The sequence below is a fragment of the Macrobrachium rosenbergii genome, chromosome 22, assembly GCF_040412425.1.
Source record: "Macrobrachium rosenbergii isolate ZJJX-2024 chromosome 22, ASM4041242v1, whole genome shotgun sequence".
NCBI lineage: Eukaryota > Metazoa > Arthropoda > Malacostraca > Decapoda > Palaemonidae > Macrobrachium > Macrobrachium rosenbergii.
The window spans coordinates 512,476-527,475 of NC_089762.1; the positions used below are offsets into that span (position 1 = coordinate 512,476).

The 15,000-nt window shown below is 38.6% G+C and overlaps 1 protein-coding gene across 16 annotated transcripts in view; it reads right to left on the reverse strand.

The window, feature by feature from the left end:
* The window catches only part of OtopLa (Otopetrin-like a), a 491,407-nt gene that overhangs the window by 54,661 nt on the left and 421,746 nt on the right, over positions 1 to 15,000 (reverse strand). For all 16 annotated transcript variants that reach the window (XM_067124085.1, XM_067124087.1, XM_067124076.1 and 13 more), the window contains exon 4: positions 8,350 to 8,464. In XM_067124085.1, the coding sequence (XP_066980186.1) occupies positions 8,350 to 8,464 (115 nt within the window). The remainder of the gene's footprint in view (positions 1 to 8,349; positions 8,465 to 15,000) is intronic.

Below are 15,000 nucleotides of genomic sequence, written 5' to 3' on the forward strand. Positions count from 1 at the left end.
ATCGTGTCACTGACTACCATATCATTCACAAATATCTAAAAGGTAGGTGAATGAATACGAAGGAAGTCCCTTAATCTTAAAAGTTGAGACATTCTTCAACTATATGGCTCGGATAAGATGTTCCTAGAATTTTCATATTTTATCATGAATTGTCATCAAAAATTCACGCATTCATATTGACTAAAATTTGATAAAATCAACTGAAGGAAAAGATACGCACCAGAAGCAAATGCTATGTAGTGCAAGTAATGAATGTGACACAGGCATACATTCTCATTATAAGTATTCCTCTGACACCAGATGGGCATCTGGTAGGAAAAACATTCTTCAGTTTGGCAAAAAGAAATTGCTAACTAAAATCATGTCCCCATTTTGCCAGGTCAGTTATTCGTTTGCTGAAGCATCTAAGGGACTTTTCGTAGATGACAGAAAATAAAATTATTTTTTTCCACACCCTCTTGTCAGACAAGGACTTTCATAATCTTCACAATTTTTGAAGCAGGAAACGAATATTTAATTCTCTGTTTGTTTTGTTAACAGATTAGGTTTAGATCGAGTGTAATGTGTGTAATATAATTACACTTTTTTTTTACACGACATTCGTTTCCTCAACTGAATTTTCACATATTTATGTTGCACTGTAATTTATGCGCGGTTCACCTCAACTGAGACCTAAAAGTTGACGACATGGTACCATGAATAAAACCGCATGGGAACAATTTGTAGTGATACGTAGGGTAGAGATCTGCCTAAAAAGCAGTAGTTTCAAGCCAACATTTACCCATATATAAGTACTGACGAACAACTATGAAATATTTGGGGAGAAAAGAGGGGGTGCTCATAGCTGATTACAGAAGCAACCTAATGATTCTAGGACTCTGGTGAAATGTGGAAGCTGGACTTTCCATGGATAAAGATTTGAGCAAAGGAGTAATGAGTACCTTATGGATGCAAAAAGAATTTGTGGCAACTTCTATGAACAGCAGTCGTGGATATTTTGGAAAAAAACGTTAACGGGGAGAGATTTGTACTTCAAGCAGCAGTAAAAATCTCGATTCGCTGATTTTGTCCCAAATACTTAAACTTCCCCAATCTCTGAAGCAATCAAAAGAAATCTTAATCCCCCCCTCTCACTTGGATCAGTTCCGCAGTCCTCGCAAGCATGCAACTCAGGAGGTCGCGTCATCCAAGCCAGTAATTATTGGCTTGAGAAGAATCATCGGTCTCTTTGTCAGTGCAAATCCCGCTGTTATATTGTTGAAAGAACCACTTCCTTTTTGGCATCAGGGAGATCTCCATTCTCAGCTCTCTTCTCATGACATAACGGAATGAACGTGAACTGATTGCTTGGGATTTTAACAATCTCAGTAACCTGATTGAATTACCATTCAGTTTGCTGTCAGTATTCTTCTGCCATGAAGTACGGAATGTAGAGTTTGGGCCAAAAGCCAAGCACTGGGACCTATGAGGTCAGTCAGCGCTGGAAAGGGAATTGAGAGTAGGTAAGTTTGAAAGGTGTAACAGGATGAAAACCTCATAGTGGCGATATGACATAATTGTCAGGAGAGGGTGGATAGCAAGATGTAAGAAAGATAATATGAATGAAGGTACAGTAAAAGGCATGAAAGGGGTGCAGCTAGGGGCCGAGGATGCGCTGCAAAGAACCTTTAGTAATGCCTACTGTGCATCCCGTGAGGTGCATTGACGGCATTAACCCCTACGGGGGGCATCAAGCATGATACTATGATACCTACATTTGCGAAGTTCTCAAACACGGAGACTTTAGAACAGCGGTGATCATTTGCTTCAGATATTTAGTTTCATTTACAACTTTATTACTAAAATACAAAAAAATTTGCAATGTGGTCTTTTGTTTGTAGTTACCCATAGCTAGCAAGCTCTTATGAATGAGCAGTCATGGACTGATAAATTAAATATGATATATAGAAATTAAAATACAGAATAACAAGCAATAATAAAAATGGCCCACAACAAATAATAACTGACGTCACATCGGGGAACTGGAAGCTAAAAGAGTCTACCTACTAAATCCATTGGAAGTTGGTCTCGATGCCTGAACGAAAGAGACGGCACTTCAATTTTCGTTGTGCTACTCCCGTATGCGCTGGTCACTTCAGGTAGTGGACAGCAATTAGTCTGGGGCTTGGGAAGCTCTACTGAGCAACCACATATTTAAATGTTAGCTACGCGTTACCTGGTAATGCTGCAATTAAATCTCCAAAGATTATTATATATATATACATAAAGGGAGAAAAAAGTGTTGTATTAACGGCAGTATCTTTCTCATTTTTCAAACAGGTGTACGGCTTTTCCAAGAATTTCTTAATTGTAAGCAATTAAAGGATACGGAGTTCATTAGGCGCCGGCTAAGCCACAGGGTTGAGCGTCCGTCTTCTTTGAAACAGAAAACAAAAAGATAAACGCAAATTTATCTGGATTCTGGCCTCTGCGACTTGACTGACGTAGCCTTGAGCATCTGACTCTTAAAGCTAAATCATCTTCCAATAAAGACTTTGTGATGCACCCAGGTTTATACTGTACTTGGTAGTACTGCTTGTACTAAAGAAAATGGCAGTGTTTTGGTGAATCTTAAGAGATCACCGGTGTGACATTTGTAGTGAAACAGACAAAAGATTCAACGTATTTCCTGCAACGTGGTATTTCAATATTTCCGGGTGTTTAATTTATCTTGTTCAAGTCAGTGACTGAGGATCCGATGATATTTGGGGCAACAAAAACCAGATTAACTGTCTCTTCGTAAGGTTCACCAATCTCCTTGACACCACCTGGTTATGGGCTTCTCATTTGCTGTGTGTTTCTCTTGGCTGCCCATTGAGTTTGCAAAAGAAATCCGTATCCTTTTACTAAGGGAATAAATGAAGAACATCGAAAAAGGAGGGTTCATTTATACTGTGAACCTGTAATTTGTGATGTCCATAACTATTACTACATCCAAGAAAAGAATTACGTTCTGCATTTTCCCTTACAAGAGAGACGCTGCCCTCCTACTTTCTGTAAGTCTTGGGATGAGTTCGCAGACTTCATACCCTTCTCCACCCTAGCTAGGTCCCGCTACAGCCAACTGTCAATTGCTCAGTACAAAGTTTATGTCAACAAATGCATAACGGGATTTAATGAAACGTGACAAAATTCGCGTCGAAGGGAATCAAAACCTGGCTTTCTCTCTCGTTGGTGGTGGTGGAGGTGGGGGGATTTTTTTTTTGTTTTTGTTTTAATGATCACTAGAATACATACGACTCCAGCGTGGTAACAGACATAATTCCCATCGGCACTAACACTGGCTGGAGAGCTGGGTGCATCTGCGCTCCCTTCACTTTGACAAAACGTGTGTTTCTGAGAGAGAGAGAGAGAGAGAGAGAGAGAGAGAGAGAGAGAGAGAGAGAACATGTAACTGCACCTAATGCAAATTCCACGAATACAGTTTTCCAGAAAAGATGAGAAATTACTGACGAACAAACAAGAATAATGAAGGCGTCTATAAACATGACAGTTTTAGCCTACAGATGTAATGTGTCTACCAAGATCCACGCAGACACAGATCCCATAAAGACACCTCCATTCATGCATGAAACGACCTTTACTTGGGCAGACAGAAAAATCAATGCGAGTCATACAACGTAGACGAGCACTGGACAGCAAGCTAGGACCTTGAAACTGGAAGTTCTGGCTACCATCAGGGATGATATTTTGGGAAAGACGAAGCTCCTCTTCTGAAAACAGTTTGTCGGAAAGACACCGAAATAATAGGCCTAAATATGCCCGCACAAGCTACGTCCCACAAGCGTACGAATGTGAAGTTTCCAAACTTTTTCAAACTTATATTTAAGTCGAAGATGAGGTAAATTCCATGCTTTGATGACAATCACATTACAACAAAGGCTTTACTTTGGGAATTTTACATACAACAAGCCTTGAGATACTAGACTCATTTTGTTACCGAACTAGAATCCGTTCAAAACTACTGAAATTACCATTTTATGGCGCAAACAGAAGAATTCTCGGTAAATGTAGCTTGAAAGATATCTGGACATATTTAATTAACAATGTTGATTAAATTATATGTCAAAATGCGTAAAAGTGGTACAGACGCAAACATCCACTGTGATTTTATCACATTAGCTACACAAGTTCAACCGATACAATACTGTACTTTGACGTTTACTCTTCCTAAAGCCAAACATAAAGTTTTAATGTTAAGTATACGTTAGTTTTACCAGACCACTGAACTGATTAACAGTTCTCCTAGAGAGGACTGGCCCGAAGGATTACACTTATTTTACGTGGCTAAGAACCAATTGGTTACTTAGCCAATTGGTTACTTTCTATCACCAGAAACAAATTCCTCTAATTCATCATTAGCCCGCCGGGGACTCGAACTCGGGCTTAGCGAGTGCTAGCCCACAACTCTATCGACTCGCCTAACGAGGAACTGCATAAAGTTCTACCCCCTTCTTTAAAAGCTATATTGCAAATTTGGCAGAAAAGGGGGATCAGACGTTGTACGTTTACGCAATTCAACTCAGGCGAGTTTCTCGGGTACACGAGAATTCACATTCAAAAAGCACTGAAGAGGAAACTTGTAAAAACTGCCGTGGACCAGCAGATAATAATGTTCGTCTTCATTGATCAATGCGGATTTCTCTACCCCATTTTACTAATATTTTCATTCTCTCTCTACGCCGTCCTTGCCTTTTTCTCAGTGTTTCTTTACACTTCTGTTAATGGTGTACACATACTGATTAGAAGTGGTAATTTCAAGTGTATCTTTATAACTGTCTTTAATTCGCTGCTGTATATTCATTAGATTTCGGCTTCCCAGTGTGACGGTTGTTGTTTCAAGTAGCGTAGAAAGCCAGTGCGCGCGCACACACACACACACACACACACACACACACACACACACACACACACACACACACACACACACATATATATATATATATATATATATATATATATATATATATATATATATATTCAAAACCGCGTTATATTCCGCCACTTCACTGTCACGAGTCTCTCGTATAATCTCTTCTTCATCTTTTGATAAATTTGATCAACCCTAACAGCATTTTCTTCATAGGATGATAATTTGCTGTAAATTATTTTTCCTTTCAAAGTGTTGTTTCTGTATAAAAGGAACAACGAATATTGTATAACAGTCAGTAACATCAATTAATTCTCACTACCAAACAACCACTAATTGTTAAATCTGTACTGTCACGAAACACAGATTCAATGAAAAGTGAATTTAATCAAACACTGTGAACTGATTTCGACACCTACAATCTGCCTGATTCAACAAAACACTTGATGTATCGACTGCATGTATTCTGTAACACCTCTGTTGATTCAACGCTGATAACACCTCATACGCGTATCTCAAAACACAGCCGTTTAGGTAACCATACACATAAGATTTTTAGCTGTGTGTGTGTGTGTGTGTGTGTGTTTGTGTGAATAAAGGGACAACTACAAGACAAACACCTTCGCAAAGTTCCTAAAAGTGACTTCCCCCTACATAGTCGAGGTGTGGGATGCTTCTATACATTCTGGGTCACATACACTGGACAATAAATGCAGTTTATTGTTTCTAAAGTAAAACTGGTGTATCTTTAAAATAAGTTGTCTGGAACAAGTACTATAAATTTTTGTGGACAGAGAACAAATAGAAGTACCTATCGCTAAAATCACTATGCTTCTACGACACACGGCAAAAAACCGCACTACAGAACAAGGTTGGTACGAGCTGGATAATCATATTATTTCATGCATCAAGCAGAACATAATCAGTGTGACGTTCAAGATTCAACAAGATTTGTGAAGCAGGTTTCCATTGTTGTTAAAAATGACATTAGCATCACATTTGCGAAGTTTCTTGTTCAGAAACTGAAATTGTTCCCCGTTCTATTAAAAATACAGACGATATCTTACAAGGAATGATTCTTGATGGGCCTACAAGAATTCTAACAGACCCTGTAGGGATATACTTCAATTCCATAATTAGGCTTACTCCTTCCAAGATCTTCTTGACTGAAGGATTGTTTTCCTCGACTGTGTTCGGCAAAGGAATCCCAATCAGCAGATACTGTGCAGTGGTTTTGAATCGAAGTTCAAGAGGCCTGATCAGGGCTTCAAAGCTTCATTGCAGTCACTTCCTGATTGCCAAGTACTTTGTCTTTTTCCATACTTCTTTTCCAGAGAGAACTAAAGCCCACTGACATAATTTTCTACATTTCTTTACTTATTTCCCCCTGCTCTCTTCCAGAGAGAACTATAGTCCATTTACATTACTTTTCTTACAGTGACATGAGTTTCTTTGTAGCAGCCATCAATCCCTCGGTTTCTACATCATATGGCACATAAACTTTACTTAAATTATTCATACAAAGAGAAAACTTATTGCAGGTACTAAGGAAACTCAAGAGATAAACGGCTTAAAAGCTGTTTGCCTGGAAAACTGGTAAAAGTAAAAAAAAAAAAAAAAAATTGTTTTATTGCATCAAACTTCAAAATTTTGACTTTCTTTCCCATTCGAATATTTTACTTGTACAATTAAAATCACAATATTTAATATTTTAGGGGGAAAAAAAAAAGGGGGGCTTTCTCATACAAGCCATTGTAGCTACGATTATATGGGCACCAGTTTCCTGGCCGATGCTAAAACCAAGGCATTACCTTCAAAAGTTTAAGACTGTCCATAATTTTCAGACTTTAGTGTGGAGGGTATCAACACGTTATATAACACTAAACATAATTAAAAATTAAGAACATACGAATTTCCAATGATTCAAGAGCGTCATTTTAGTCATACGGGCTGTTTTCTTCCGTAAAGTGCGCTCCTAGATATTTGTCCAAAAAATCCCATGTTTCAAAAACCTTCCAAGCTAAATGGTGTGACAGAACTTTAAAAAGGTTGTTTTCTGACGATGCTATCGTCAGTTTTTTTATTTACTGATTTTAAGGTTTCGTCTTTGGGAGATTTCTGTGGCAGTTCCCGGGTTCCTTTGTTAGTTCGAAAGAACGCTTTTGGACTAATCTTCTAGAAATTCCGCTTTCAACACTGTAAAAGGTAGCATTTTATGTGTGTGTATATATATATATATATACGTATGTATATATATCCAGATAGATAGATATAGCTTTATATATACATATGTATAAATACATATAATATGCATCGTTCTGTACGTTATACTTTGTAATTTTCCTCTGATTTTATATTTTCCATCGCTTCTTCCAAAATCCTTTTTAGAGAACCCTTTTTTTTTTTTTATTTAAACCTGTTCCTAAAATCTATTTCTCAAAGGAGTTTTTTTTTTCATCGTCCGTTTGTAAAACGCCTTAGAAAGCCATAAAAACTGGGAACTCTTTCCAAAATTTTTCCCCAGAGGTTCCGGCCAAATGATTCACTTCCCGAGGCCTCTCTCAGTTCTCGACTAAAAGAAATTATGTAGAGCTCCTTTGAAGAGTCGCCCATAATTCTACGAAGCGCTAACTCATCTGGATATTGTTCACTAGTCTTAAGTTTAGATTCATATGAGTATTTTTCCTATAACATACAAAGATTTAGAATTACGAAATAATAAACAATATTCATCGAAAATAATCGCGATTCGGTTTCGTCGTAACTTGAAGGTTTTTCATTCCGGTGACTAATTACTGCGACAAAACTGAGGTAAGTTACATTTTTATTGCCCAGTGCAATTTATTTCTTCAATACATTTTTATTCCACATGACATGCTCCAATATTTGCTAACAAAATAATGGACAAGAATCCTCTACCGTTTATTTCACGGTCTGATAACATTAAAATACCAAAAACGCCCTGGTTTCCAGTGTTACAAAATGATTAGATATCACGAATGAGGAGACCCTTGTTTATTATTTTTTATAAAAGGCCAATACGAACTCGTCCCCAATCAAAACTCATCTTTCATTATTGTTGACTTAATGCTATTAAAATAATAACGAGTAATAATACAAATAAATGGGAAATAAGATGACTCTCCATAAAGGAACTTGGAATATAGATTAGAATAAAGAATTTAGGCCTGGGACCTACGAGGTCATTCGGCGCTGACAGGGACATTGACAGTAAGGAGGTTTGAAAGGTGTAACAGGAGGGAAACCTCACTGTTGCACTGTGAAGCAATTGTCAGAGAGGGTGGACAGTCAGATGGAAGAAGGAGAATATGAAGACAAAAAGGAACTGGTAGGCGTTTTAGGAAAAGATACCTGGAAGAGTTCACACGTGGAAGGGAGTCTTGAAACACTATCACAAACTGCAAAAGAGTGGTCCTTACCTCATAGTAGTATAAAGGTACATTGTGCGTCAGTACCTCGGACAACACGAAGCCAAGACACACCACCACTAATAATGTGGCATACAGCAAACTCAAGGTGATGAAGGTCGAAGTTCTGGAAAGACGAGAGAAAGCCTGCTAATCACTTGTTGCTTGACAAACTCTTCATACACTGTCATATATATATATATATATATATATATATATATATATATATATATATATATATATATATATATATATATATATATATATATATATATATATATATATATATAATTGTAGATAGTTACAATAAAGATAAAACAACTTGCAGACCAAACATTCTCTCTCTCTCTCTCTCTCTCTCTCTCTCTCTCTCTCTCTCTCTCTCTCTCTCTCTATCTCTCTCTCTCTCTCTCTCTCTCCATCTTTAATTCCTACATCTGTAGAGAGCGCATTTTACGTTGAGATAAAACACGACCGTATCCCTTTCATTTTCGTAATGAGAGCGAGTCATGACACCATTCCATAGTAGTTCAACTTTTAAAACGATTTTAACAAAATACCAGCAATAACTTGGCAACCTATCAACTGCAATTGTGAACAATACATGAAAAGGCATAAAAACACTGAATCAAAGATACGGAGCTCCTCCAAAAAGGTCCTCTGAAGTTCCAGAAAAAAAAAAAAATTTCTGTTATGAAATGATTTAAAACACACGAATTTTCCAACCAAAACTATCGTCAACAAACCATTAATGGCCAGGTTCGTGAAACTACCCAAGTCCACCACTATGGAATGGAGCTAGCTGGTAATTCAACTGTCGTGACCTTTAAACTTTCTGTCAGGTCAAGTCGAGGTTTCAGAATACAGCGGAAAAACTTCTGAATTATTCAGGCATTAAAGACGGTAACTTCGTAACGTGTGGTCGACTAAGGCAAATACAGGTTTATTCAATGTTGCATACTAGTTTATACGAATATGCCGAATATATGGCACTTGACAAATCAAGAAATATCGAAAACTGTTTTATTTTATTTTATTCGATCTCATTCTTAGCGGACAGTTTCACACTTATCTTGCAAAGCAGTAAACCAAGGACAAGACCTCTACACAGGTATCTAGAACAAACATCTATGGAATGGTGTCAGCCCGCCGTGACAGGGGAATGGCCTTGAAGTTTCGATCATAACTTGAACTAAACAAGCTACTTAAGTTGTAATTCAGCTTCTAATTTCAAAGGTAATTTGATAAGTTGAATGCAGTCAAGAGCTGCGTCAAGTTAAACGATCCTAAACTAACAAACGGCTTCACATCGTGGATCCTGAGGACGAAAGACGACGAAACCTCCTGTTTCTTTGGCTGAATCTGATGCTCTGATAAATACTGAGAAAAAACGGAGGCAAAGATCGCAAAAGACGAACCATGAATGAGTGTATAGAAGAAGCCAGACAGTATTTAATAGCATTATTGAATCTATTTTGACATTGTTCGCATTCCTCTAGAACGCCAAATATCGCAAAACCGGAATCAAAATGATTTTCGACTAATCTCACAGTTTCATGAACCGAAAGAGCTTTCAGCAGTAGTCGTAGATGGCATGAACCAGACGGCTGGCTGTTTTGAAATTTTCTTAGGATTCTGTTTTTCAGTTGAGTCACTCTGCGAAATATGCGATGGAAGTCTTATCATAGCAGAGGACCTTCGGGCTATTCTGTTGATCCAGGATCATGAATGGCAGACATGACAATGACTTTGGCCGGATGCAATTGGTATTACGTCAGTTTTTACACTTGTTTATACATCACAAAATCTATTATGCCAATTTTTTTTCACGTCCAAGAGAACAGACATACACATTGGCAATGAGCCCAAAACTAAGAGTGCCTCTTTTGAAAAAAGATGAAACATAATAAGTAAAAACAGAGAATAAAAGTGTAAGTCTGCGCATCAATAAAATCCAGAGTCAAAACATTATCCAACAAGCACAGGGAAGAGCAACAGATTTCACGAGGCAGTTCCACTTGTTTGGGAGGAAGTCCTCCGACAGTTCCGGGCCTTCCCATTCGAAAGAAGAGCCTTTCGGGGAACTGATTGTAAACAAACACACCGCTTTCACGAAGGTGAAAAGACCACCGACTGATAACCCTGGATATTGTATGACCTTCAGGGAGTGTTTTAAAAGCTGTCAAAAGTCCTCATTTATCCGTCTCACTCGTTTCTGTCCGACTGACATCTGAATGGAACCGTGTCCTTGCTTCAGATTCGTAGTGTAAGGAACCGCAACTCTCACACGATTCAGTTCGCAAGCGCCACTCACGTGACTCTCGTCATAATTGAAATCACATTCACCCTCAAACTTACAATCACGTAACATACTTTATCACATCTTGCATTACAATAATCCATCAAACTCATCATTATAACAACACAGAAAATGACCTACAGTTAGATGAAATTTATTTATCCATCAGAAACATAATTTTCCTTAATCCAAAAAAGATGGCAAATATATCAGCATTAACCACTAGTTTAGACGCCTGGACTAAAACAAAGCTTTCATTTTGTAATTCTTATATACACTGGGAGACTTACACTAGTTAACCAAAAAAAAAAACAAAAACAAAAGACAGCTATAAAACGAGGAAAAGGCATAAATACAGCCAAAACATAGAACTGTCTCGATTTTTTTTTTTTCCTGAAAATAAATGTACAATGCTACTGTCACAGAATCCGTATTCCAAATACATTTAATACAAGCATTAATGATACCAATAAAAGACTTTGCTTTTACCGTAAATTGAAAGCAAGGACATTACAGGGAAAGGAAGAATATTGGAGGAAAACAAACGATACCAGGTTTGATCACAAGGGGTAATACTAAGAACTACGGTTCAACTAAATGTTATCTCACGGGGTTTAGCGAGGAGAGGTTTTTGAGGAAGGTTTTTTACACTAATTATGTGCATACCTAAGAGGTATAATTATTTAATTCCGTTTAATGGACTGGAAAAATCTGATAAGAAAACCAGTGATTAATATAATCAAATAAAAAAAGTAAAAATCCTGGGCAAAAATATTCAGAATTCTACTGTGTTCTGCTAGACGAAGTTTGATTGGGATAGGAATAAGAATGCATTTAAACCTGCTTAAAAGAGGCAGATGTTCAGTTTCACCACACATCTACTTAATTTTCTAAGACTAGAGGAATTTTTATGAAAACAGAGGGGCCGCTAAAAGTGCGTGGCTTTTAAGTAACTTCGGGAAAAAAATTCTGGCAAATTTTGATGACTCACTCTGGACAGTATACTAAATCGTAAAAATGACGAAAAAGTGGCGTGAAGAGAGACGAGAATAAAGGAAGCAAAGAGAAAAGCGAAGAGTGAAGAAAACAGTTCAAGGAAGCGTTTCGTCCCACAATCAGAAGCAGAAGAGAATGAAAAATTAGAAGAAGAAGAAGAAAAAGTCTGGCCTGGATTCAAGTTAACGATCATAAAGAAAGCAGCATCAATATACATTTGAACTCCACCGCAGCAAAGTTCAAAGGGTCTTAGGTGAATCGGCATATACTCGTTCACAGTGAGGGAAATGTGAGTCAAGTCTGGATAATGAGGCAAACACTAGGGAAATATCAGAACGCCTGCAAGCTGTATACAAATGCTCGGATGCAGTAAGTCATGCATGAAAAGTGTATATATACAAATAATCTGAGAGGTAGGTTCAGTGGGGTCTTTTGAAAATGCAAAATACTCGGAAAAATTGCCACTGGGTTGCTAGGCGTGTCTCATTCTCATGAACTTACCTTCAGGCCTGCTGATCAAGGAAACACACACGCGCGCCAAGGCATACATTCATGTACACACCTGCCATGCAAGAGATCAATAAAAAAAAAACAAATGCAGGGAATCAACCTGAATGTGAGTTGCACACAAACTGAGTGTTTCACCGGCTACTCCATCCACACCTACTCAGATCTAGCTCTACTCAGACACACAGCATTTCACTGAGGCCACAACACTTGTCCCACCAGACCAAAGACTACTATAGTACTCAAGTGACTTCATGACCCTCCTCCTCCTTCCTCCTGATCATGACGAGGGGATGAGGCAAAGGACTTACTTGGCGTTGGTCGGGTACGGAGGAATGGGAGCGATACAGCCACACTCGGGATCATAGGGCACGACGACGCCCGCCATCCCTTGGGGCATGGACGGCACCCGGCCACTCAACCCACTCACACTCCTTTCCATGCGCTCATCCAAACCCTCCTTCTCCTTGATGGCGTCGGGGGTTCTCAGGTCCATCTTATCGGAGACATAGCTCAGGTGAGACCCCGACTGCCGGTAGTGGTGCTGCTGGTGGTGGTGCGAGGAGTCGGAGGGCGGGGCCGTCGGCGGGGTGTCTAAGGTCAGGGTGTCCGAGGAGTGGATCGTGCCACCTCCTCCCCCTCCTCCCTGGCCCCCACCCCCCTCCTCCTCCGCCACCTCCTCCCCCTCCCCCACCTGCACCAGGCTGTTGCTGTTGCTGCTGCTGCTGCTGCTGCTGCTGCTGTTGCTGCATGGCCCCGTCCACGGTGGCGACCGACATTTCTTCGGTCATTTTGAGCAGAAGTTGTCAGGGAACTTTTCGAGAGAAAAGGGGCCCTCGAAAAAGGGCGAACGAGAGACGGCAACAACTCCCGTCTCTCTCTCTTAGGCGTCTTCTCCCCTGGGCGGCCTTCCTCACTCCAGCATGTTTCGTCTGTTTGGTCCTTAGGTCTACAGTAAGTCTTACTTCACTATCTACAAAAAACTGTCGGTCTCTGATTACAGGTCTTCTTCACCCATATCTCACCATCGCTTTCACCACGAACATCACCACCATCGTCACCAGGAGGGCTCTCCTCGCCGCTGGAGATGACACATACGGAAGGAGCAGATAATATGGAGAGCGAGATATCACATACTATGTATCGCTACGGTTCCAGTTATTATTATTATTATAATGTTGTTGTTGTTGCTGTTACCTGTTACCGCGAATGAGTTCTGTCATAACAAACGATAACATATACTGCAGCAGCGGAAGAAGATGGGGAACAGAAGAAGAAGAAGATGAAGATTGAGCTGTTCACTTTCCTTGTTATCACGACTATCACAGATCCGTGCCAGGGATTCTCCACCCTCTCTGGTTCCTTATCGGCCAATAAGCAGTGGCATTACAGATCTTCAAAACACACACACTCTCTCTCTTTCTACATTCCTCGTTCGTCACACTCTTTCTTACTCCTCCCTGCTCGTTGTCTTCGCTTAACCTGTTTGCCAACCAACACGAAAAGTTAAAATGTCAACAAAATCTCAAAATGCATTTATAAAAGCAGTAAGTACTGATAACTTATGTATTTTGCTTGTGTACTTCGGTAGAAGCCACCAGCAAGCACTGGTGCACTATTGCTGTTTTCATTTTTACTTTTTACTACATTTCTTGTGGAGTCATATGTATAACTGTTTTGACCTTTAATAACTTTTAAAAATGTCAAAAATATGGCTTCGAAATATTAAACAAAAGCACCAAGAATGTGGAAGACGCCTAACACCCTCCCCCCACCATAAGAAGCAATCACGTATGGTACCCAGCATAAACTACTGGAACGGCCGAGCTAGATTTCGTTTCCAATACAACTCGGGCTGTGTTCTAAGGCACCTGGTATTATTATTATTATTATTATTATTATTATTATTATTATTATTATTATTATTATTATTATTATTATTATTATTCAATGGGGTTAGAAAATAATCTTTTACCCAAAACTGAACTGATTTTCCTTTAGATTCAACCTCAGTAAAAACCATGCCTAAGAATTACTCGAATTCTTTCACTAATCTTAATATGTTTTCTGCTGTCACTAACAGCACCGTGATTACTGTCTTTATTCTTATTATAATATAAATCTAAATTTACAGACATTTATTTCATATGTGTATGAGAGAAAACCAGCCTGAGGTAAAAAATACTTTAAATCCAGACAAAATATATTATATATATATATATATATATATATATATATATATATATATATATATATATATATATATATATATATATATATATATATACACATGTATATATATATATATATATATATATATATATATATACATACATACATACATATACTTGTAAATTATATACGCATATATTCCGTTAACTCCCAGAACACTACTAGATGAATGAAGGATTCTGACACACGACAGAATACGGATACAAAATCTCTTAAAAATGAGTAGCATACTGGAACTCCGAAGGGCCAGGCCCTACTAAGAATAGAACTAGTTCCTTACCAAAATGGATTCTCTGCGAGATAACCATTTGGGGCATATCCTGGTAAAAATAAAAATCTTAACTGCCACTCCCAGGGAAAAAGGTCATTACAATTTTGAGTATTTTGGTCAGAAAAATAAACGGATTACTGTCGACATCGAAGCAATGAAGCAATATCTTTATAAGAGAGAGATGAAAATCGCACTGGTTTTACTGAAAGCTTGTGAGCAATATCTAGCTTTCTGAGAGAGTTCCAAAATAAGGCAAACTTAGGGTGGGAAATAACACCAAGAACTGATAAAAATTCAGAATCCTTCAGTAAGGGTGACAGCAGTGCGCAGTGACTGACTGAATGAATGCACAGTACGG